General features: G+C 45.4%; 1 protein-coding gene across 1 annotated transcript in view; it reads right to left on the reverse strand.

Moving 5' to 3' along the window:
- The window catches only part of Abca1 (ATP binding cassette subfamily A member 1), a 121,729-nt gene that overhangs the window by 82,901 nt on the left and 13,550 nt on the right, over nucleotides 1–25,278 (reverse strand). Inside the window, exons 2-5 of the mRNA XM_059254355.1 lie at nucleotides 21,886–22,051; nucleotides 10,457–10,550; nucleotides 7,241–7,382; nucleotides 6,055–6,173 (exon numbers count right to left, since the gene is read on the reverse strand). Of these exons, the coding sequence (XP_059110338.1) occupies nucleotides 6,055–6,173; nucleotides 7,241–7,382; nucleotides 10,457–10,550; nucleotides 21,886–21,951 (421 nt within the window). The 5' untranslated portion in view covers nucleotides 21,952–22,051. The remainder of the gene's footprint in view (nucleotides 1–6,054; nucleotides 6,174–7,240; nucleotides 7,383–10,456; nucleotides 10,551–21,885; nucleotides 22,052–25,278) is intronic.

The raw sequence follows: 25,278 nt of genomic DNA on the forward strand, positions 1-25,278 counted from the left end.
GAAAGGGAAGCAGCGACGACACCAGCAGCAGCAAAAGGCCGGTCACCTTATTCCCTAACCCTGTCCTCACTGCCGGCAACAAGCTTCGCTGGGGCTCCTCTCACTTTCCCTGGAGAAAAGGCCAGAGGCACCGAGCCCGAGCCCGGGGCCAAGAGAAGCAGGTGCCGTAAGTGAGGCTGAAGGACAGACAGGGCCAGAGAGGAGGCCGAGGGCAGGGAGGGCCTTCCTACTGGGCAGGGGCAGGGGCTACATTTTTTTTAAGACTCGAACCTTTGCAGATTTTACAAAAACATACCTGGGAGTAAGCACACTGCTAAGGCCCCCCTAAGAGGGCCCTCCATGGAAGTGAGAATCTACCTTTCCAGAACATGTTATACCCCCAGACTCAGGTTAGCCCTTCCAGTGAAGTTGCGGGAGGTAGACTTCGTGAAAGAAAATCAAGACTGACTTCCTTTGGGGCCTGGTTCACACAAGGGAAGTGGTTCTACAGTGGCCTGCGCTGGCTTTGATGTCGTCCAGGGCAGTTTCACTTGAGTGGACAGTGTCACGTGAGGAGAAAGGGCAGGTGTTAGAGTTGCTCTCATTTCATCCTCTGGAGACACACTCAGGGCTCCCATGCATCACTAACGTGTTGCTGCTCGGAGCAGAACCACCAACATGGCCTAATCCCGCCCTGAACAGGCTACAGCCTAGTGACCACACCACCACTGTCACACAGGTATCACCATCCACGGGCCAACCCAGACTCTAAGATGAAGCCTCTTCAAGTCCCTTAACCAAATCTCAAGTGTTAGACTGTGGCGGTATTGTGTTCCCCAAAATATTGTGTCTCCTAATAAACTTATCTGGGGTCAGAGAACAGAAAAGCTACAACATTAAACATAGAGGTTAGGCACACATGGTAGCACACGCCTTTAATCCTAGCATTCTAGAGGCAGAAATTCATCTGGGATCACTGAGTTTAAGGCCACATTGGAAACAGCTAGGCATGGTAACACACGCCTTTAATCCCAGAAAGCGAGCCTTTAATCTCAGGGAGTGGTGGTAGAAAGCAGAAAGGTAAATAAGGCGTGAGGACCAGAATCTAGAAGCATTTGGCTGGTTAAGCATTCAGGCTTCTAGCAGCAGTTCAGCTGAGAGCCATTGGGATATGAGGACACAGAAGCTTCCAGTCTGAGGAAACAAGACCAGCTGAGAAGTTGGCCAGGTGAGGTTAGCTGTGGCTTGTTCTGTCTCTCTGATCTACCAGCATTGACCCCAATAACTGGCCTCGGGTTTGATTTTATTAATAAGAACTGTTAAGATTCCTGCTACATTAGACAACAAAACTTAAGGCCCAGAAAAGGTGCACAAGTCGGCAAATGTCAAACTCCCTGGAACACAAGGGAAGTATTTCTGACTCACTGCGTGTCGGCCCTGTGCTCATGTTCCCTGTTGGAAACCCACAGGAATCACATCACTGAATGCTCAGTGATCCACGGGGTAGCTAGTGTCCAGTTTCTAATAAGTAGAGGGCCAGGAAGAATCAAAAGTGACCCAAAGTTAACAGTTAAGGAGAGCGAGAACCTGAGAGCGAGCGTGACCCAAACGGTCTCCACACAGCCTCAAGCCTTTTTCTCCTACACCAGCATCTTCCAACCTTCTGTCATTTACCAACTGCTCTCCAGGATTTCACCACAGCCACATGAAACAATGCCTTCCTTAACTTCATCTTCTCTTTCTTAACAGCCACTTGAGCAATCATACTCATGAAACCGCAACTCGACGTGGGTCAGAAAGAAGTTGTCATTGCTGTAGTATCAGAAATCATCTCAAATACCACACAAAACTCAAAGCAATGTCCTTCCAAGTTTACATGTCACAGGGTTAGAATCTTGACATGTCACTTTTTCTGGGGTTTCTGGGACTTTAGCCAATGTTGATACTGCCTTTGAGCTGTGATCACAATAGCAAAGACAGAATGATCTCCCCCAAACTGATTCAGCCACCACTCAACCTGCTGGTTATACTCTGGCTTAGAGAAGAACCAATAAAGTGACCAAAATGTTCCAGCAATATCAAAACGGGGTGAGGCAGACCTGTAAGGCTTCATCCTTGGACTTCTCATTAGGATGGATTCAGTGATAAATAGAGGAGGTATCCGTGACTTAACTTTTAAAGTTGGAACAACACTAAAACAGTATGAGATGGTACTCTGGAGAAAGACTTGAATAGGGGAGCTGGGGTTGGCTGTGCTTCATTCCTAGGATGTCACTCCCATGACTGTATAAACTTGAAGGAGTCACCTCCACTTTGAGGATCAGATTCCTTCTAGGAAGACCGACCCCCACTGCCCCCGCCCCTGCCATCTCAGCACCTACAAAAGCATGGTTGGCACAGAGTTGACTAACAGAAGCAGCCTGCCCCATGTATCTACACACGAACTAAACAGTTTCTAAACAAACCAATGTTGTAGCCCGGGACACTCTGAGACTAGACAAGAGTATCTGAGTAGACTCCTGTATCTACAGAGTCCCTGTGGACAGGCCAATGGCTTTAGCAGAGGTACACTGGGGAAGGAACAAGATGAATTCTCCAAATGGATTCCAAAGCAGGACCCAGTGGTTCCAGCAATGACCACACAGGCAAGTAGCTCTAAGATCCTAAGGAGTAGGCAGTCTCTGAGGGACCAATCGCAGCCTCAAGCCTTGTTCTCATGGTGATCACTGTCTGGAACACCGAAGGAGAGTCACTGAACCCCTAGCAACAAGCAGCAGCTATATAATCATAGCAGAATCGGGATCTGAGGTGGTTAGAGTAAGATAAGGAAGGAGAGGGGATTTAATGATGTATATTAGAAGAGATGGACATGTTCCCTTCGGCTCGGAAAGCCAGGGGTAGAATTAGGGGAAAGAGAAGAAGTTACTTGCAGTTCTGCGTATTCGTAAGACCTGCAGTTTGAGTTGGCTGCACATGGACGATGAGTCAACAGGATGACAAGCACATCAAAAGCCTCATGCAATCTCAGACTGCACAGACAGAAATACGGCACTCAAACAAGCAAAAGTCCCTTTCTCCTCTACGCTAAAACCCTTTTGTAACTTCTGGTCAACTTTGGGAATGACACAAACACCCTGAGATGCAACCGTCAGAGGCAGAAGTCAGGAGGAAAGCATTGCATAAGAGGGCTGGAGGCCACTGAGATGAGAAAAAGGAAAGAATCCAGGAAGAGACACAAGAACTGTCCTCAGACGGTCAAAGGTCTCAGAACTAGACCGATTCCCCCCAAGGTACAGCATGGTGGCAAATACTTCCCGACAGTTCGAGCTATCAACACCCAAGATTAGCTACCTCATGAGAAGCGGAAATAGAAGGATGCTACAGGTATCTTGGTAGGGAACAACAGTGACATTCCCAGCCTCCAGTTCAGACCAGTGGGGTGTTTTTCAAAATCAGCAAAAGGTTCCAATAGCGTGTTTTTCAAAAATCGGCAGAAGGCTACCACTTCCTAGAGAAGGAAGCAGCAGTCCTCTGCGCTTCCTCTGTAACTGTGGCCTGGCTTTCTGCTGCAGGATAAACGAAGAAAAATGACAGAAATCCAGGGACCAGCTGGGGCTGGAGATGTAGCTCAGTGGTTCAGTGCCTGCCTAGCGTGTGCGAGTTCCTGGGTCTCATCCGCAGCACAGGACCACCGATTAAAACCAAACCAAACTAGCTGCCGGGCAAAAGGGGCACTGAAAACTGGAAACCAGCTTCCTTCTCAAGAGCTGCGCACACACTCTTGGTTTCTTTGCCCATCCTGCTTCACAACACCAGCTGTTAAAAGAAGAAGACCCCCCTTTCTAGGCAGCCTTCACTAAGAACTGGAAATTCCGCCCGTCCATGCTGCCAGCCTCACACATGAAGAGGCAGACGAACAAGGTCCGATGGTCAGAAATGCAACAATGTCATGTGAGGACAGCACTAGCTTCTGTTTCTAAAGCACCTACTATGGGCCAGACCTTGTGTTAGACTTTGCATCTTAGGTATTACTGTATTACTGATATAATAGTATATCATTGTACTGTACATAATAATGTAATATTATTATAAATAACTCAGGAAATTAAGTCTCAGACATGTTAAATGTTTTGTCTGAGCTGTCCAGGCTTAAAAATAAATAATCATAGCAAGGCTAGAGAGATGATTCAGTGGTTACGAGCACTGGATGTTCTTACAGAGGGCCCAGGTTCTAGTCCCAGCACCCACATGGCAGCTCACCACCTTAACTCCAGTTCCAGGGACTCTGATGCTCTCTTCTGGTCTCATGCACATCAGGGACACACATGATGTACATACGAACATGCAAGCAAAACACCCATACACATAGAACAAAATAAATAAATCTAAAAGTAATTTTTAGGAAAATAATCATGGTTCGTATTCCTTAAATGTTTCTTAGGTATCAAATACTGTTTTAACCCTGGATGGGTTTCTTACTGTACCCATTTTTCGATAAGAAGAGATAACCCCCAAGGGACCACGGGTTATTCACAAAGTCACACAGTAATGCACACCGGCACTTTTCCTCTACGATGCACCGTCTCCTGGAGGTAGAAGAAATAACCCAGTTCTGCTGCAAGACAACCTGACAAGGGCCCTCCATGACAGAAAAGCCTGGCCTTGACCAGAGGCCTCCATGACAGAAAAGAGAACTCAAGACAATCTGACTGCACAGCCAGGAACAGACCAGCTGCAAGTGCCTCACAGGTGACTCAGGGACCAGAGCATGCCCACACCTCTCTCTCTACTGATGCCACACACCCACTCTGTGCCACTGCAATCACCTCTGGCCCTCCCTGTTATGGAGGAGTCCCCTACAGCAACGCCTCTTTTTAAAAACTTTTTTGGTGTGTATGTGGAGGTGGGGGGGTGGGGTGCATGTGAGTGCAATGCTCTCAGAGGCCTGAAACCATCAGACTCCCTGGAGCTGGAGTTATAGGCAGTTGTGAGCCACCCAAGGTGGTGGCTGGGAACTGAACTTGGGTCCTCTGGAAAGGCACCATGCACAGGTCACTTCTGAGCTCTCCAGAACCCCAAACACCTCTTCTGCTACCCAAGGAAACCACAGTTGTGCATCCTCACGAACGAGCTCCCACCCAATCCATCTAAACGCTAACATTTTACACCATTTCTTCTCATGCCAAATGGATCACAAACTGGGAGGGAGGCCTCTCAAGAAAGGCTAGACCAATCCACTCCCTCCTCAAATGTCAAAGTGGGTAAAAAGGACTTTCTCGGAGCAGTGGCCACTGTTGGCCCAGGATGGGAGGAGTACTTCATCACTGACGTAGGTCAGGACAGCAGCACATGGTGACAAGACTAGCTTCCTGAAGGCTCCCGGGTTGCTTCTCAGTCCTCACTGTGCACACCAGTCTGACCTGCACCATGACATCAAACACTGCCCCCGCCCCCTTGACAGGCTGCGGCGCTTCTGCAGCCAATGTCATGGTCAGCAAACTGTATGTTCCTCAGACACATTCTCAGAGGCATGCCAGGAACTCACGGCCTGGGCACTTAGCAAATCTGAGGTAAAGACTTCACTGTTTCAAGATCAGAATTCAAATGCCTGTCAAGACTAATCCAAATGGCTAGTTCCGAGGAAGAAGAACGAGTTCCCCCTTTAGAAATAATTGCCCCCTCCCCAAAAAAAAGAAATATGCCTAACTTTTATTTACCCATACCTAGCAGTTAGAACTCTAACTGCTCTCACATACACAGAAACGCCTCATCTATAAATCTGTCTATCCACAGAAATCCTACGGGCAGCTCAAAAATGCCCTTGGCAGCCATCTGTGCCCCTCTGGCCTTCACAGCAAGCCTGGGCCTTTCCTGTCAGGGATCTGTGTCCCCACAGCCACCATCTATAGCAAGCAGCTTTTCAAGTTTGGTTGCCAATGCTTCCTTCAGAGGAGACCAACCACCCAGCCACTGAAAAAGAAACCGTTCTAGGGCAAGCTTGAGAACAAGCCCAGGACGCACGGACAGGGAAATGTCCCCTTCGAGATGCATGAACAGGAAGAGAGTTTTGCTTACTTGGGTTGGAATGCTTGATCTGTCGTAACGTTCTTAGGACCTTGTGTATGTCCTTAATGCTGGTGTCCTTTTGGCTGTATAAAAGAAGCCTCCGAGCATCTGAGAACAGGCGAGACACACTATAAAGGGAACAAGAAAATGTCGAAAAGACCTGGTTAGGCCAGCTGCCTCTCTCTCTAGCCTGGCTGCCCCTCCTACCTAGCCATTATTTCAGCCTCAAGTGTTCATCCATGTGTCTAGGCCCAGTTTACCCACCAAAGCCAGTGCGCGCGCGCGTGTGCGCGCGCGCGCGCGCGCACACACACACACACACACACACACACACACACACACACACACGGCTACCTATTGCCCACAATAAACCTAGTGCCTATAGCCAAAATATGCTTAATGGTCCATGAAAACGTTTTCATTGATTACAAATATGAATTAAAAACAAATATGAATACATGCACAGTAATGAATTTGCCCTTGATTATATGCATCTGCACACCAATACATTTTAATATTTTTGTTATGTCTGAAAGGGCCCACAAAAGCTCCCCAACCTCTCCATGGACATTATAAATGTGGCCCTGCCTGTGCCAACTACAGCACCATATCTCCTGCAGCACATCCTACAGTCCCTGACCCATTCTAACTCTGACTCTGCACATCTGAGGGATCACCATCTCATCTGGCAGATGCGTATCACACACAGCATCTGAGCTGAGAGCCGGGAACACAGATACTAAGAAAGCAGCATCACGCTCTCCGGCAACTCCTGCACAGGGAGAGAAAGACCTGTAAACAGCAGTGCCACTGCAGTCATCTCAGACGTCAGAGCAGTGACCTGAGAGCGGAGCTGAGGACACAATTCTCCTGGCCGGGCCTCTAAGCTGCTGGGGAGCCCAGACCCTTCCAGCGCGGTGACCCAGGCTTCTAGAACCGGCCATGTCAAAGGTACAGTCAATGTTCAGAGTAGATCAGATGGAGTGAGCTTGCTGTTGTCTCCCAGAGGCATCGACTCTGAGTACACAACTTTGGGCCATAATAATTGCAATGACTCTTAAATCCCACAGTCTTAAATCCTGGTGGCAATTCCCCCTTCCTTCATTCTGTAGACTTCTCATGCAAACCTCTCCAAGAGGGGAAGGATAAGTATTAACTGACAAGTTTGGGTAAGAAAACCTGATCTGGTACTTACATGGACTTGTTAAAGTTTCCAACAACACCGGGAGCCTCACCGGGAGTCGGATAACGGAAGCAAGGGTTGTTGGCATTACAGATAATCCCCTGTACCCACGGAAGGGTTCCTGCAGAAGGCATGGCTTTATTTGGGAAGTGGCCTGTTGAAATCGAGAAGAAAATACAGGGAAAACATTAGTTCTTTGAAGTGATTTTTGACACAGTCCTTCTGACATCTGTCTCATTCACCATGTCCCGGAAGACCGGCCTCCTCTGAAGTGACTGGCCCTGAGTTAAGAGTCTGACACCAAATAATGGTGACAATGGTTCTATTTGGCATTGTCTGTAGATGGGGACTCGTGACACCAACCTTGGCAAAGTAATAAACGGGGTACATCAGACCATGGACACAAAGTGCTTGGCAAGCAGCAAGTGCTTGGTCACCATTTGCTGAATCTCCACCGCGAGCCTCATCTCTAAGAGACACAGAAGGGCCTCGGCAGTGACCTAATGCAGGTCCCTCACACTGCAGCTGATAAAAAACTTAGCGTTGCACATGGCTTTGGGTAGAAGCTTCATCACCATGATCCCAGCTCAAGCTCACTTCTTTTTCCTACATCTAGTAGTTCCTTACAAACAATGACTAGGCATGTCTGGGTGAGATCAGAGCCTTCAAAGGCTCGGGAAGGTTTGTGGCAAGGATCTACAAGTGTTGCCTATGTGAATCAAGATAAATGTGCTCTCGGTCAGGGGTTCTTAATCCAGAAGCCTGTTCATGTTGGGACAAACAGGTCTTGTCTCCGGCTCTCATCATATTCTCGGTGTTATCTGAAGACTTGGCAAGCACTAAGAACCATGGCTCCAGGTGGTGACTAGCTTGTATTGTCATAGACTTTGGAGTCAAACCAACTGAGATTTACACCCAGTCCCTGCCATGTACGAGGCACAGTCCAGTCAATCTCCAAAGCCTTTCCTTCTCACCTGTAAAATGCTGACCGACACGCATGTGGTGTTACATGAGCTCTTATCGGCAAAGCATCTTGGGGTTTCATTTTTGTTTTTAAGAGACAAGGTTTCACTCTGTAGCCCAGGCTGTCTTAGAAGGCTGAACACTTTCCCAGAGTGCCCAGCAAAAGGCAAAAGCTCATGACTGGTCCAATCAGTACTTCTGAGCCATTGCAGCTCACTTACAACAGTACTCCTTTGCTACCGTCCATTCAGAACACTCTTTCCATCTCACAGTGCCCACCTTCCTCCTTCACCGGTCTATTTTCACGTAAATATGTTAATAGAGGCTCCCCAGAAGTAGAACAAAGGCCAAGCTGTGCCTCACTTTACAGATCAGTCCTGGGAACTTTTCAATCTTTTTAAAGAGGCAACATGGGAGATGTGACAAGATCTGATCCCTATGGCCAGTCTCTGTAGGGACTCTGGCCTGTTGAACATTTACTCAGCTAATCTCTTTATCTCCCTGTTAACAGTTCAAGGAAAACCAAACAAGGCCCCTTGCCTAATGAGCTGCTGCTCCTCATTCAGTGGTGACTTATGTAACCCAACCAAATCATACTCCAAGGACCACAGGATTCGCCTCTTTCAAATTGCAGAGATACCAGCACAGGGTAGTGCAGGTCAAAGGCAGAGATGGGGAAGGCATTTCAGCAAAGACCCTTCCTCGTCTGCTGGACCCCATCTTATGTGCAAATAAGAACAGGATGAGGATTAGACATTGGTGTCCAGGATGTCAGTCAAATAACCTAATGGACACCAAGGAGCCAGAGGAGTCCTTAGGACCTTGATGACTCTGACTTGAACTACAAAGATTTTCGGGAAGAATTTCACACTAGTCCTTTGTTCCAGAGTGCAAACATAGCTGCAAGCTTCACCTTAGCTTTCTGCTCTGCTATTCCAACGGATGAAATAAAAAAGTCATGTCCACAGGAACGTACTCGAGGCATGTGGGTGTAACCTGAATCTATAGAATGTCTACTAGCAAACTAGTATGAAAGTGCCTGCTGAATGTGAAAGTTACATGCTTTGTAAGAGCTGGGAAGGAGACGAAGAAACCAATCAGAAGGTAGTTGTGGCTTCCGTGCTGGAGCTGGTGAGTGGTAAGAAAGGTGTGGGGGACAGAAAGCCTTTGGTCCCAGCCACAACTCCTACACAAATGCTTGAGATTTGGGACTTTCTAGAGTGTTGTTCCATCCATCCACCCAGCACGGCCCGACTGTAAAATGGTAACTGAGGCAACAACAGGGCAAGAGCTGTTCGATGTCACTGTTCACCTTTACAGACAAGCTAAAATCACTTGCTCATGGTGACACACTTAGAGAACACTAAAGCCAGGAGCCACACCCATACAACCACGTTTCTAGTCATTACTGTATTTCAATGCTCACTGTCAAAGCTGTCATCAAAACACCTGAGTGAGAGCCAGATGACCTGAATTCTATTCCACCTCTACTAGATATGTTTGTGACTTCGGACAAGTCATTCTAGGTGCATGACTCTCAATTTAGTTACCAAGAAACTAAAGCAAATGATAATAAAGTCTATTATACAAGACTGTCAAGAACCAAATGAAATCCAACCATGTTAGTCAAACTGAGATGTTATACACAAAGGCAATGTATGCTCTAGGAGCTGGAGAGGTACTCTTGCAGAGGACCTGAGTGGGGTTCCCATAACTCACATCAGATGGCTCACAACTGCCGGTAACTCTAGCTCCAAGGGTCTGACACCTTCGGCCTCCTCAGGCACCTGCATTCATGTGCACATACCCGCACACAGACACATACGCATACTTTATTAAATCTTCAGAAAGTATATGTTCCAATATGTGTTCCATGATTTTCAACCACGTGATTAAAAGACAGTGCAAATGAAAGGACCACTGGGAACCACATACTAGCAATTGGAATCACTGCCTTAAGGGTGATTTTTAATCATCACTTTCTGAACTCTTACTAAGGTTATTTTATTATCATGATTTAAAAATGTGTGAAACAGATGTTAGCTATTATTATCATTACCGTCATCATCATTTACTGGGACTACAAATATCTCCAGAGTTCATGCCCTATCCAAAAAAATGTAAAGCCCAGATTTTCTGTCCCAAGCCAGTTGTGGTGTTTTTCCTGAAGATGGCATCTTTGGAAAAGGTTCTGCTGAGGGCACATTCACTCCCTACATTTCACCGGCCATCAATGAATCTCAGGCATGATCCATAGATACTCACACTCATGTTGTTCATAGGGCGGGTAGCTCAGGCGGACGGAGATCAGGATCAGGAAGATAAAGAGAGGCCAGGCCACTTCCAGTAACAGCTGACACTGAATAGAAAATAAGACACAATAGAGTGATTTTTTTAAACGGCAACATGGTGGCCAACTGCTATTGGGCTGAGAAATCCACAGAGAAATTCAGCAACTGACTGACTTCTTGCGCCTCTCCCTCACTCTGAGCTTTAATTACGTTGAACTGTGCGTGACCACCCCACCCTGTGACATCCCATTCTGTACCTATGTCTTCTTTAAGGCAGAAAAAATGATTCCTGCCTGCTTCTTCAGGCTCCTTTCTACCTGGTCTTCAAGGCTCAGCCATTACACCTTCAGCCTGAGCTAAGAAGCCCTTCTCCTGTGCCCACACCCCCAGGAACCCGAATAGTTCCTCAGTCACATCTCCCCAAGCCCTGGAGATGATCTGTTTCAATCACTGGCTTGCACACTGCACCCTTAACATCTCACTGGGAGCACTTTTCATTGTAGAATACATTCATTTAAACTATACTTTGTCATGGCCCCTTGATATCCCCTTCTATGAAGAGACCCTAAGTAAATCTTCTCAGGATGACTGGTACTTCAGAGTGTTGGGGACATTTTGTTTTTTACCCTGTTTTTTTTTTCCCTAGTTGAAATAAGTAGCTTATAGTTTTCTAAGAACTTTGATATGGCTTCTTCATACCAAGCTCATTTTTTAATCTTCAGGAAGTGAAACAAGATGATAGCTGTAAATGTTCCAGGACAAAACCATGTTTATGCTTTCCTATGTTCTTTTAACTTTCCATAACAAACCCCTGCTACCACAAACTATAAAGAGCAGTTCACACAAACAGCACATCAGGACAGAGAAAGGCAAGAACCATGGAAGAATCATGCTGAAAATGGGTCGCTAAGAACAACGATGTCTGTAAATAATCCCACAGAAGCAACAGAACCTCCAAGTTTGCAAATGACATTCAGTCCTTTCTCTTTGAGACAGCAAATCATCACCCTGTACAATTTTTATTTGGCAACTATACCTCAGTAAGCTGGGAGTCGGGGGAGGCATGACCAGAGAACCCAGCCTGGACTCCCTGGACACTGAAAACAACTTCTCTACCAGGGAGGCTGGAGCCCTCCCTCTGAGTTCCCAGGTACTCTGTGTCCTTAGCAGCACTTGGCACAGCAGGAATGTATTTACATATGAGCGTCCCCCCTCTGCTACTGTCTTCTCAGTTAGTCTGCAACATGTAAGAGCTAAACGTGGTGAGCATTCATTGGGTAAGAGAGTGAACTGAAGCTTGTAAAATCAGAAAGATGAAAACAAAAATCAGTTGATCCTTCTGGGAAAGCAGTTTGGCAATATGCATTCAAAAGGCATGTTTATCCCCTTTGACCAAGTAATATTCCTGGGAATTCATCCGAAGAAGCAAAGCTTAAAAAAATAAAAAGCAAAACTCAAAAAGCTGCATACATGAACATATTCATTCACTGAAATGCTATAGCTATAAAATATTGTAAATAAATAACTTAATTGTATGGCAAAGGGGAAATGATCACATTACTGCATATCTAGTGGGCAGTATATTTCTTGGTCGTTATAGCAATGTTTATGAAACACAGATATCGCTAACCAAGAACACAGGATGCAGAAACGCTGCATTCTAAGCCTGCAGCTTATAAAACCACTCGTACATATTACTTAGCAAACAGAAATCAAGCTTTTAAAAATGGCATGACTGCAAATAAATTAAGGGATAATAATGAGGCCTGAAAAATTAAACAGAATGTAGACAAGCAGCCATTTCTCTTGAGGCTCTGGAGCCCCCAGGATAAATAGCAGCTATCATTTATGAACAGTCCAATATGTACCAGGCTCACTTTATAGCCTTCACTTCCTTTAATCCTCAGAACGTCACTGTGGAGTTGGAACCATTACTGTTTCCATTTTACACTGAAAAGCCTTTAAGGAAGCTCGCGTCAAGGAACTAGTCAGGAGCAGAACTGAAACCAGTGGCCAGCAGTACTTGATTTCAGAGGTCACACAAAATTCTGTCTGACCTGTCAGGCATCTCCAGTAGGAAACAACACAACTCCCCTCTGCAGCATGCACTAAAATGGTCTACAGGTCCCATAGACACAAGATGAACCCACACCCTGGAGACGGATAACAGTTACAGCTAATATTGGACGTCTACAGCACACTTAGGGATTTTTGTGCCTCTCGTCCCCAGGAGTTAGTTCACAGTGACCCTGTCATACAGGCTGCAAGGATACTAATTTATAAGTGAAGAACAGAGGTTCAGACAAATTATGAGCTGCTGGAACTCAAATCTCCCTGCCTACATCTGTGCAGTACCTGCTCGGCTGCCTCTCACAGAGCTGCACTGGAGACACACACCTAACATCCCATGCCCTTAGGTGGAGCCTAGCACGGACCAGCCCTGCAGGGCACTGAACTGACCCACCCAATAAAGCAAGCCTTGTGATTCTGGACACCTCTGCAGCCTCACTCTTAGGACCTACAAAGTGGCAGGTGCTCAGATTATGTTGGCGACTGGAAGAATGAATGAATCAGATCACAGTTCTGGTAGCAAAGCGCACAAAGGAAATCTTATACATCACTTTCAGGAGGTGAAGCCAATGCGTGCAACCAGAACAGGGTATGAAGGAAACAGACCGTGACAATTATGATAGCCAACACTCATCTAAATTTTATATATTTCATATATGCATTTAATATATATGTATATATATATATATATTTCATAGTCAGACAACCAAATTAGTACTATTACTGTAGTACTCACTTTACATATGAGGAAACTAGGGCTGATTAATCAATTGCCCAAGAGTACCGGTATATGAGAGAGCTTAGACTCAAAGCCAATCTAACCTAAGGGCCTCTTCTCTTAGCCACTATACACGTCAATTTCCTGTAGCCCTTTTCCCTCACCATGTAGAATCTGTAGAGAACTCCTGATCTTTCAGAGTATCTGCTGAGCTGAGACACCAATATAAATGAATGAATGAATGAATGAATGATGAATGTATGAATGAGAGACACTGCTCACAACATTCACACCACCAAGATCATATAACTCATGAAAGTTACAATTTAATTATGTTTCTGTACCCTGTACCTTCAAAAGTGTTTTTGTCTCTAAACATCAAACCCACGCCCAAGCTCAGAACTCTCCATGTCTTTCTTTTCCACATACCCTCTCTCTAGAAACTGAACTTGACTTCTTCAGGAATGCCATCTGTCCTAAGCATAAGGAAAACAGCTTAGGAAAAGAGACTCTGCTGGTACCATTAGAGGCTCCTACAGAAAAATTATCAAAATCTCTCGAGGGTACACCAACTCCCGTACCTTCCCTCCACAGAGTGACAATGATGGGGAATGTCGTTTTCAAGAAGTGAGTCTCCACAGTCACAGCTGCCCTGCGGAACCCCACAGCACACTCCGTCCTTCCCTTCTTGGGGATCAGGAGCAGGCACCTCTGCAGTAGGACTTCTCAACAACAGTACCTTTGGCTTTGAGGGCAGACACTTGTTATAGGACAGTTTCCTACAAACTATGCTGTGTTTAGCAGCACCTCTGCCCTCTACCTCTAGATCCCAGCAGCACAGGCACACTCAGGATTGTGCCAACCAAATGTCCCAGGATGGGAGAAGGCTTTTGTCCACAGTTGAGAGTTGCTGCTCTACTTGGAAGGAACAAGTATTGCTTCTTGTAAAGATGCAGTAAACCTAGCTCAATAGGGCTGCTGTCGTCAGGAGATTTCATAAGCACCAAACCACTTTTGCATTTTCCTTTAGGGCTGGGCCAAACTGCACACACCACAGTGTTCATTTGGATATTCCTGTTTAACTTTTGTTCTTGGTTGCAGAAGCTAATACACCACAGCCTAGTCACTGCATCAGTGCATTTAGCTGCCTAGCCTAAGGACACAGCAGTGGCGCTCTTACATGCAAGATTTATCCTTATTAATTCAAGGTTGGGGTGGTTCAAGGGCTGTGTTTAATGAACACAAAAAAAAAAATCAATGGAATAAAATTTGGCCCTGGGAAAAGATCTTCGGAATAACAGTCGTCAAAAAAAAATGTATTTGAAAAAAGAAGTGACTGTTTCTCACCACTGAGCTGAAAATGCCTGAGACTGCAATGGGGCACAGACAGAGAGTCAAAGAGAAAGACACCAAGACAGAGGGAAGAAGACACGCTTTCTGTCTCCAGCACGGTCACCAAGCTAGGAAACAAGGCAGAATTAACCAAAGTGAACTAAAAATGTGGTGAATTAATCAGAGCCAAGGGAAAGACTTCTAACAACAGTGATGTATGCACCTGTAATAACCACTGAATAAACAGTGAATACAATGTGGAGCAAATAAAAAACATTGACAGTAAGAGCATACATCTAAAGAAAATAAAACTTTTAGGTAATGGCTGGTGTGATGTTACATTCCTTTAATCCCAGCACTCTGGGAGACAGAGGCAAGGGGATCTCTGTGAGTTCGAGGCCAGCCTGGTCTACCTATCATGTTCCAGGACAGCCAGAGGTACATAGAAAGACCTGGTCTCAAAATAAACAAATAAAAAAAAAAAAAACATAAAGTACTATTTGGGACTGGAGAGACGGCTCAGCAGTTAAGAGCACTTGATGCTCTTGCAGAACAAGATCTGGATTCAGTTTCCAGCACCCACATGTGGCCCACAACCATCCCTAATTCCACTTCCAGGGAGTGGAACACCCTCTTCTGAACTCCATGGGGCACATATACACAATGAAGGCAAAACATATGTATCAAATAAATAAATCTTTAAAATGATTTTTAAAACATAGGTATTAATTTAATGCCAAATATGTAATTCTTCCACTGAAGAAAACAACACATCTTTAGAGAACTCACATTAGTAACAGGTAAGCTGTGCTTCTTGATCAGAACACTTAGTAGCATTCAAGTTAACCAGGTTAATTTATAGATGTAACACAATTTTACTTAATGATTAGGGCTCTTTGGGGAACTTCAGTAGTAAGATAGAATGAGAAAAAGAAAGAGATGAAAACACCAAAGAATATTTTTCAAAAGCTAAGAATGAAGGTAGGACGACGTGTTCCCCCCGACATCAGACTGCTCATCTAAGGAGAGCACTGTGTACTCTGTTAATACCAGGTAACTAACTCTATGGTTACTACCCATGTCAGCTTGACTGCATTAGAAACACGGAGGAAATTAACAAGGTAACTATATGGTTACTACCCATGTCAGCTTGACTGGATTAGAAACACACACGGAGGCACACCTTTGAGTGTACCTGAGAGGCTATTTCTGAAAGTTTTAAGTGAGCAAGGGAAAGACCCACTCTAAAGGTGGGCAGCACCCCATGACTGGGGTTCCACAGTGAATGAAAAAGGAAAAACACACGCATCTCTTGCAGCTTCTCGGGGCAGATGTACAGTGACCAGCTGTTTCGCGCTCTCACTATGATTCTGTCCCTGCTATGATGGGCTGTTTCCTCAAACTGTGAGCCAAAATAAACCCTTCCTTCTCCAGGTCACTTCTTGTCAGGTATTTGAGGAATTACTCAGCAGTAAGCAAAGTTACACAGTGACAAACACTTGTCAAATAACCAAATGAAAGACTCCAGAATATTCTCCTACACCGGTAAGGTTTTGTGAGTGTTCCAAAAAAAGTAGAAAAGGAATTAACTAACAAAGTGTATAGGCATGTTGTGATATGAAAATACAGAATGAACTTCAGACCTGTCCCTAATACCACAAACTCCCATTATGTGTGAGAAAACTGAAGTAAAATCTTAAAAATCAAATCAGTTCAAAGCCAGAGAGAAGGACAATTTATAAACCAAGTTTATCTCCCTGGAACTCTAAAGCCTGATGCAAAGCACTCAGAACCCTCATAATGACTGTTAAAACTGGTCCCATCCTTGGGAAGGACATCTGGTCACACACGTCAAGGGCCATTTCACTTTGGCCCAGTATTCCTACTCCTGAGATTATAACACGAAAGTAAGAAAAGGCTATATGCGTAAAATCCTCAGAGGAATTCCTTCAAGACAGCAAACACTAGGAGCAAACTAAGCGTTGTCAACAGGGTGTGAGCTTGCAGACCTGCACTGTCGACTGAACACGCAGCTCTCTGGGAGGTCAATGGCATCAATTCATGATAGACTGACAACCAGAACGTCCGACGTCCCTCTTACTAACTTACCAATGGTACTTTCTTCATCTGTGAAACAGATTTCACAGAATTATTGTAAAAATGGAGGCATAATAGATAGAAAAGTACTTTCGAAGCTACCAAGTGCAGCCTACACATCAGAACTCATCACTATAAAGATTATTTACAAATAGGAGAACATGTAACTCAAGCAATGCTAAGTACAAGAACAGGGAGCAGCAGCTGGTGTCTGTGCACAGAATGACAAATGCCTCCTGGTGTTTCCACCACTCAAGTTACCTCAGCATGAAGACCCAGAAGATGAGCCTGATTAGCCATGCTGTGCCCTCCTGAGGGGCTCCTTTCAGATATAAAATTACACTCAACTGGTCTTCCTTAGCTGTATGATTAGACCCTGTCTACCCCCAACTCATCTCCAGCCAGTCCTCCTCCAGTGAGCCAGTGTCTCTGGCTTCTTTCTGCTCCTTAAGCCAGAAACACATTCTTGCCCAGTCTCTCCGCCCAGGATAAAGTGCCTCTGAGGTCTGAGCCCCTGATCTTCGCATGCTAACATTGCTGCTTCCGTTCTTGGGCTCTAGGCTTGAAAGCCATGACCTCCCATTCTAAATGAAGTGCCTACTCAATGCCTGAGTGCAACAGTTCACTGCTTTACTCCTAACATGGATGTTGCAACGACAGTTGTGTGCTGGTACATTTCATATCCTCTTCCCTCAATAAACTCTAACCTCCACGAGGACAGATATGGAGCCTGTCTAGTTTACCACTACATATCTGTCACGATATCCCACAAGTAATGGATGGTCAGCAAACATTTATCTAAGTGAAAACAGTGAACAGTGACTTGTTCTAGTTTATGTCATTTATAGAACAGAAGACCAAAGCCACTGAGGCACATCGCTGGCCAAGCTGGGATAAGAACCATGATGTGGTTCGTGAGCCAGGACTAAGGACAGGGAAGAAATGTCCTTGGCACTGGAAAGAGGAAAGGGAAGTGAAGTTCCCACACACTCTGTGAACTTCTCTAAGAGCTGCGCAGGATGGAGGAGTTCTAATTGTTTTCATGTTTATTCCTTTTCATTCCTGACTATCCCAATGGTAGTACTCTAAGTTATTTAAAAGTTAGAGTACGCTATTTCTCTTAAAAGGCAAAAACAAGAGTCCATTTGGTCGCCCCACTTTGTCCCCTCTGTTTCATGAAGACCTTGGCCTCTGGATCAAGCCCAAAGCCAAAGGAAGATCCTGATATCCTGAAGTCCACCCCCTTTCCTGTCCCTGTTTGCATAGAATAACTGTTGCCCACACAAGCTGCCGGGCACTTTGGACCCAAACTGAGCTTTGTACCCTTTTGCAACTCAATTCAATGTATTCTTTGCTCAATAGAAACACCGGAAAACTAACTCTGGTTGATGGACCCCATGAGTCTGCACAATAAGAGGACAGAGATGGTCCATGACAGTCATCTGCAACAAGGACACAAGGGTGAAGCTACCTTTAGTTGGGATTGTATTGAGGTTCACTGCTCAGCTCCAGACTTTCACATAATCTTTCTATCCCTCCTAGATGCTCCAAGACTTTTAAATAACAGACCAGCAAATACATTTAGCACTCACTCATCAGGCAAATTATTATTATGCATGCCATAAGTGCCAGGCTCTGTCCTGGGCTTTGGGCCATGTATATAGATGCTCTCAGGAGCAGGGGAACACGCAATGAATTTCTAAGCACTGAGGCTATCAAGGGCTTCTAACCCTCCCCCACCCCCTTCATAATGGGCAGGATGGTTCTAATTCTGTGAGTTAAGAAAGTGGTACCAAAAAGACCCACACAGTTTCCATCCCTAAACAGCATAACCAGGTGGACTGGACAGTAGCTACATACAGCCGTTGCTGAGGATAAAGAAAAAGCTGCTTTAAGAGGTTCGGCCTGTAAGGACACCAGGAGATGGGTTCCGGTGTTACCTTCAGGACTGACCCTGCGTCCATCGGAGCCCCGGCTCCATCGACTGTACAAGAGGCAGGCCAGATCTTGGCACCCGCTCTGCTCATTAAGTATCTGTGACTTGAAATCAACTGCTTTCCTTTCCGACTCCTCAAAATGGATTTACTTTAGAAATCGGGAAGGGAGATGACTCAGACGGCTGGTAGGAAGTGGTGTAGTGTATTACAAAGGCCATCTGTGGAGGACTGTGTCCGTACTTCCTACCTCAGCAAGAACTCTTCCCTAAATTGCCTTAGACTAAGTCTGCCTATCTCTCTAATGCTAATATTTTTAAATGTATAAACAGCACCGAGCAAGAAGCCAAAAGCTCAAATCCAGCAAAGACTGGCTCAGGGGTAATGACCCTACCCTGCATCTTGTGTTCCTGGACAGTGTGCTCCTGACTCCTTCTTGCCTGGGCACAGAAACCCACTCCCTGCCACTTCTTCCTTCCCTCAGCTGGGTGCTGCTGTCTTTGAAGGATTGGGAGAGGGGAAGAATAGCCTCTGAGAACTGGAGTAAGAAAGAAGGGCTCAGCCTCTGGTCCCAGATCGGCTTCTGCTTGATGGAGCTTGAGGATCTCTTCCACACTCTTTGCCTCAGTTTCTCTATCTGTAAAGTCTGATGTTCGGAACAGGTTACCCTCGAGGCCCACTCTTCACTGCTAAAGTGATGCTTCTTTCTGTGACTCGCTAATGGACACATCAAGGCAGAGACAATTTCCCACCAGGCAGGAAGTTGACATGCTGAGGAAAGGCAGGGAATGTGGGCCAAAGCATAAAAGCAAACGGAACTGACTTAGGAACATCAGGACCTAGGACCTGCAAGGTGTGGGAGTCAGGCAACAGACGAGTCAGAAATGGCAAGATTTGTTGATAGAGAATTTTTGTTTTAATGATACCATTAAAAGGTGATAGAAGGCTGGGTATGGTGGTGCACACACACCTGCTGTAATCTCAGCACTCAGGAGGCAGAGCCAGAAGGATCAGGAGTTCAAAGGCAGTCTTGGCTACATAGTGAGTTCTAGATCAGCCTGACTACCTGAAACCTGGTCTCAAAAAAAAAAACAAATAAATGGCGGTCTAACACAGTAGCTGTTGGCCTAACATACTACTGCTGGTGCCAAACTACCTGCAGTCTAGCAGTACAGACCTCTGGAAAACTGCTCAACCTCTCTATTTGCTACCTGTACCATAAGAAGAAACATGACCTCATGGTGTTTAAGAACAACTAATACAACTAATAACCCTCCCTGTTGGCTGTTCGTTCAGCAGTAGAGCTCTGGCCTAGCCTGTGCAAGGCCTGGAGTCAACCTGCAGCAATCACTAGATAAATAAATAACACGCTTCGTGCCTAGCTCATAGAAGCATCTTCTAATTATGCTCTTTTATTGTATTACTATAGTAATGTGCATTATATTTTGCTATTATTACTAAGAAAGAAGAGAAGACATATAGATTCTAGTCATGTTCCCTCACTAGTGACCTTGAGTTCAAGTTCCCCATTTGTAACATGAAAAGCTGAACAAAAACTTTTCTAAAACTGAAAGTCTCTCTCTCTCTCTCTCTTTCTCTCTGGGGGAGTTCATGTGAGCATTTGAAGGATTATGCTTGGGTTCTCCATAAAGACTTCAAATTTTCTGTGTTTCCAATTTCAATGATAGTCTGAACAAATTCTGGTACACTTATGTGGATTTACTTATTTTAGCGTAAGTTCTGGCACAAGCTGTCAAAGCCTGGGTTTGTATTAATTTATGCAACTGTTCGACTGTAACAGGCTCCTGATGGCATCGAACTAAAGGGAAGTCAAACAGTAACACTGATGAAGAATTAAATCATTAGCACAAAGTCATATAGACTGGCCAAACTCAAAACGACCAGCATTGCGTCATCCACCACCATAGTTCATGTGGCAACTCATAATTTGGATTTCAGCTAAACAAAGCCAGTTTTCTTACTACACTTGTGGTGATAATTTGAATTGCAACATTGTTGTTCTCATTTTTGTTTGCACTTGATTTGTAAATCTATATGGGAAACTACGGTTCTCTCATCAGGGTTTAAATCTATTGTTACTTACATAATTAAGTCACTTTATAATCAAAACATTGGTACACGAAAGGATACCTTGGTATCTTTGTTCTCTTAAAAAAAGAACTTCCAGTGACACTGAATATTCTACTTTCAGAATCACTGACTGAGGTTCACCATAGGTCTTGGAGTTTCAGAAGATTGTTTTGGTTATGGACAGGTTGAACGTCATTAAGATAGGCAAGTGGGGATGCAGGCTGGGGGTCCAAGAAAAGTACAAGACAGGAAACAGACATGTAGCTAAGCCAAGAGGGCTAGACGAGAGGACTCAGAAAGAATGGTCGGAGATAAAGGCACCACAGGGAAGGCTGACCTCAGGGAGCTCACCTTGCCCTACTAGCTTCACATTCCTCCATGGACAAAGGACATTCACCCGCCACAAAGCAATGGCGGGCTTGTCAGAGTACTCAAAGAAATGTTGGCCCACATGGGAAGTGAGTGGCTTAGACACCTCTACAGGAAGCACAAGTCTCAGTTACTATAATCTTCCAGGCTGCTGTCGAAGCTGAAGGAGGCAGTCCAGCCTAATGCTGAGATCGCCAGGCACATCTCTAAGGCTGTTTCATTATCTCACTTCACAGAAACATGGGGGCCCACAGGGTGCTTGTGGGTGGCTCCAGGTAGCTACCAGAACTTCAGTAAAAGGAGACAATCATGCCAGGCTGTGGTGGCACACACCTTTAATCCCAGCACTTGGGAGGCAGAGCCAGACGGATCTCTGTGACTTCAAGGCCAGCCTGATGTACAAAGCGAGATCCAGGACAGGCACCAAAACTACACAGAGAAACCCTGTCTCGAAAAACCAAAAATAAATAAATAAATAAAATAGAGAAAGAGAGAGAAAGACAATCAGGTGATCGGGGGTCATTATCTGCCAGGGGGCAGAGGTCAGAACTCATGCCCAGGAACTAACAGAAACCCAAGCTAATAGTTCTGCCTGATTAAACACCTCGCCATGTTAAGCCATGGGACCACATCATAACCACACAGTCCTGTGTCCACAAGTGCCAGACTCATTCATAACCACCATGTGAAAACCAAGAGTACACCCTCCCCCTCCCTCCCCCCGCTCCTCAAACCCCCAGCCCAGCCCCATGGAGAAAGCAACAAGAACCCTATGGAGAAACCCATGCTTACTGTTTGTCGTCTTCGGAACGTCAAGTTCTTCCACAGCAGCAACCTTAACTGAGGCCAACAAGCCATGTTACCTCTGCTGGCAGCCACAGCGACCTGTGTGTGTGGCTCGAGAGCCCTGGAGGAAGTAGCCAGAGCACACAGCAGTGACGCTGTGGCTGGTCATTAACTGAAAGATAAAGCAGGAGAGAGATGTCAGTCACGCCTTTGAAACCCTATGCCTGGGAGAGCCGTGGCTCCAGCCCTCTCACCAGACACCTGTAACACCCAAAACTATGCCCTGGATCCTCGTCAAAGGGTCATGAGTTACGCTAGACTGCTAGCCTCCAGAATCTCTAGCAGACAGAGCTTCCAGGAAGCTTATTGGCTATAGGCTGGGAGCTAGATGCAATGGTCCTTATCACGTGAGTGCCACTGATGTGATCATTTAAGAATGAAAAATGTGTTTGTGACAACAGATTTGAAAGAGCAACTACTCCCAGCCAAAAGAGAGGTCAGAAATGGCATCCTGGAGTCCCAGAGGCCTGTCTCCCTTCCCTATGAACATATGTATCCTACCAGGAAATGTCAGCAGCATCTACAAATTCTCCCTCAAGCCTGGAGTGACTTACACTATTTCCTAACATTCACTACAGACAACGTTTTCATCTGGCCACAAAGCTGGGTCCTTCAAGTGATGAATGGCATCATTAGCAAGGCAGTTTCCCTGGGTGGAAAGCTGAGGACTGTCTTAGATGATGTGAGTACACACAGAAGAAATGCCACCAACACCTGGCTCCCAGGTGATAAGGACAAACCTCGTGTTGTGTCTCTGCAAAAAGAAAACAGTATCCCACAGAGAAGAGAGCCAGCCAAGGCCTGAGCGCAGCATGGCATCTGTGAAAATGGCAGGCTCCCACCGTTGGGGACATATGCAGCACACCTGTGCCACGCTCTACCTACACCTGAGCACATGGCCACTTCTACTCAAGTGTCCCAAAGGTCTCCCTGGAGGACCGTTTCACCATATTAGGGGTTTTCACGAACAGGCAGTACAACAGTCTATGTGTCCTAGCTACCCACTACCCAGCTGTATTTATTTAATGCTGGAAAAATGCCAAAGAATTCAGCTAAAGCAAGCTAAGAAATAGATGGAAACTGAGGCGTACCAGAAGGAAGAGGGGCACACAGGTTATTAAAGCTGGGACCTGTCAACAGCTGGCAGTCACAAGCCATCAGCAGAAGCCATTATTAGGAAATGACTGTTAATGACCGTGGCTTCTAGTGTCCTTTTAGTGTGAATGGGTGGGAAATCCCGCATCAAGTGCTAAGAATACAAGAACCATTCCCGGAGACAACCAAAAGCTGCACTCAAATCTTGATCAGTGCAAAGGTTTCTGATAGCATTGTAGTTCCTTCTGATACCTTTTTGTTCTCTAATACACAAAGACTCAGATTAAACATTTCTAGGGGAAAAAAAAACAAAAAAACAAAAACAAAAAGATAGTTGGAGAAATCACCATGTCCAGAAAAATGGATGCCCTATAATGGTTAATTCTAATTCATTTATTAGTGATACAATACACTGGAAATTCTGAGACAGTTAAACCTTAAAGCCTACATTATTGTTGCTCAGCAAACCCAAAAAGGGCACAGACTACCCACAGTTCCTCCCTGCAAAAAGAAGACAACTTACGCCAATATCAAGAAGAAGCCCTAGCCAGAACCAGTTGGCTTGCAGTTGAAAGATGTCAATGGACTCACAGCACTGACAGACCGATGACCAAATTATTTTTAAGTGTCACTTAAAATACTGAAGTCAAGAATTAACTGGATTTTCCTCCTGTTAGAACCACTCTCCAGAAATCACTTAGCTGAGGTATAGGGTTCAGAAACGTTTTTCAGAGCCCACTGTAAAATGGAGGAAAAGCTGGAATACAATACACCGTAACAAAAGGAAAACTAACCCTCAGGAAGACCCTGATAGGCACTAGCCTCCAAAGGCCTGCTGTGTCCACGCAACAAGCAACAAGATTTATGCTCTCTGAGCACTAAGTTCCTAGTTCTAACAAGGGGATGCTGTTCTAACAAGGGCATCTACCTTCTGTGGTATTCTAAGTATTAAACGAGGTGATAGAAATAAGTTCAGAATGCAGTACAAGGTGTAATTCAAATGCCAAAGAAACTCGGGTTTTCATCAGTGGGACTTACACTGTGATAATTTGAATGTAACTGGCCCCCATAACCTAAGGGGGAGTGTCACTATTAGGAGGTGTGGCTTTGTTGGAGTGGATATGGCCTTGTTGGAGGAAGTGTGTTACTTTGGGAGCAGGCTTTGAGGTTTCCGATGCTCAGGATGTCGCCCAGTGTTCAGTCAACTTCCTGTTGCCTGTAAGCCAAGATGTAACCAGTACCATGTCTGCCTGCACACTGCTATGCTCTCCATCATGATGATGATGGACTGAACCTCTGAAGTGTAAGTGAGCCCCCTCAGTTAAATGCTTTCTCTATGAATTGCCGTGGTCATGGTGTCTCTTCACAGCAATGAAACCCAAACTAAGACACTCCCACTCTTGATTTTCCTGGTACCCTTCAGCAGAGAAATGGCTATATATCATCCAAAGAGGACATTCCGTTATTTCTAGTTTCTGGAATGGTAAGGGGTGGGTAAAGTAGGAAAGACAAGCTCTGAATAGCTTAGCGTTGGTCTATGAGGCCAAATCCATGTCTGGAATTGTTTCCTGACCCCCGAGAAGAGCTGTTCAGAGAAAGAGAAGAGAGCACAGCCCTACACAACACTCAAGCCATGAGAGGAGAAAGCACTGCCCTCCACAAGGCTTAGGAGATGAGAGAAGAGAACCCAGCCCCACAGGGTGCCTGTGAGATCAGAGAAGAAAAAACGGTTGAGAGTTTCTGAGTCTCTGAAACCATTTTGGACCCCAGGCTCCCCAGGGACACAGGAAGAATGTCACGAGGCTAGAGGAACCGTTCTTCTCTGGCTGTGCAATATGCAAACAGGCGACATTCCAGCCCAGTCCCTCCTGCCCACCTCAGCACTTCCTGGACACCTGCATAATTCTCACCCACGCCTCGATCTCAGAACACAGAGATCGATGCTGAGGGCAACTTTACCCAAAGGGAGGTGAGCAATGCCTAAGCCCTTCTGCCCAGGTAACAAAAGCCAAAAGGCAATGGGACATTTCAAAATCAATTTTCCAAGGAAGTGAACAAACCACAAACAGTACAAAAAAAAAAAAAAAAAAAAGGCGAGCAGATGCACTGGATTTCTCAATGTTTCAAAGCACAGCACACTCGCTCCTGCCCCTGCACGAATTTCCAGGCACTGGCTGGAAAGGATCCCACTTTAAAATCTTTGCCATTCAATAAGCCACTCCTGTCTTGATCCTGTATGCCTAC

The sequence above is a fragment of the Peromyscus eremicus genome, chromosome 2, assembly GCF_949786415.1.
Source record: "Peromyscus eremicus chromosome 2, PerEre_H2_v1, whole genome shotgun sequence".
Taxonomy (NCBI): Eukaryota; Metazoa; Chordata; class Mammalia; order Rodentia; family Cricetidae; genus Peromyscus; species Peromyscus eremicus.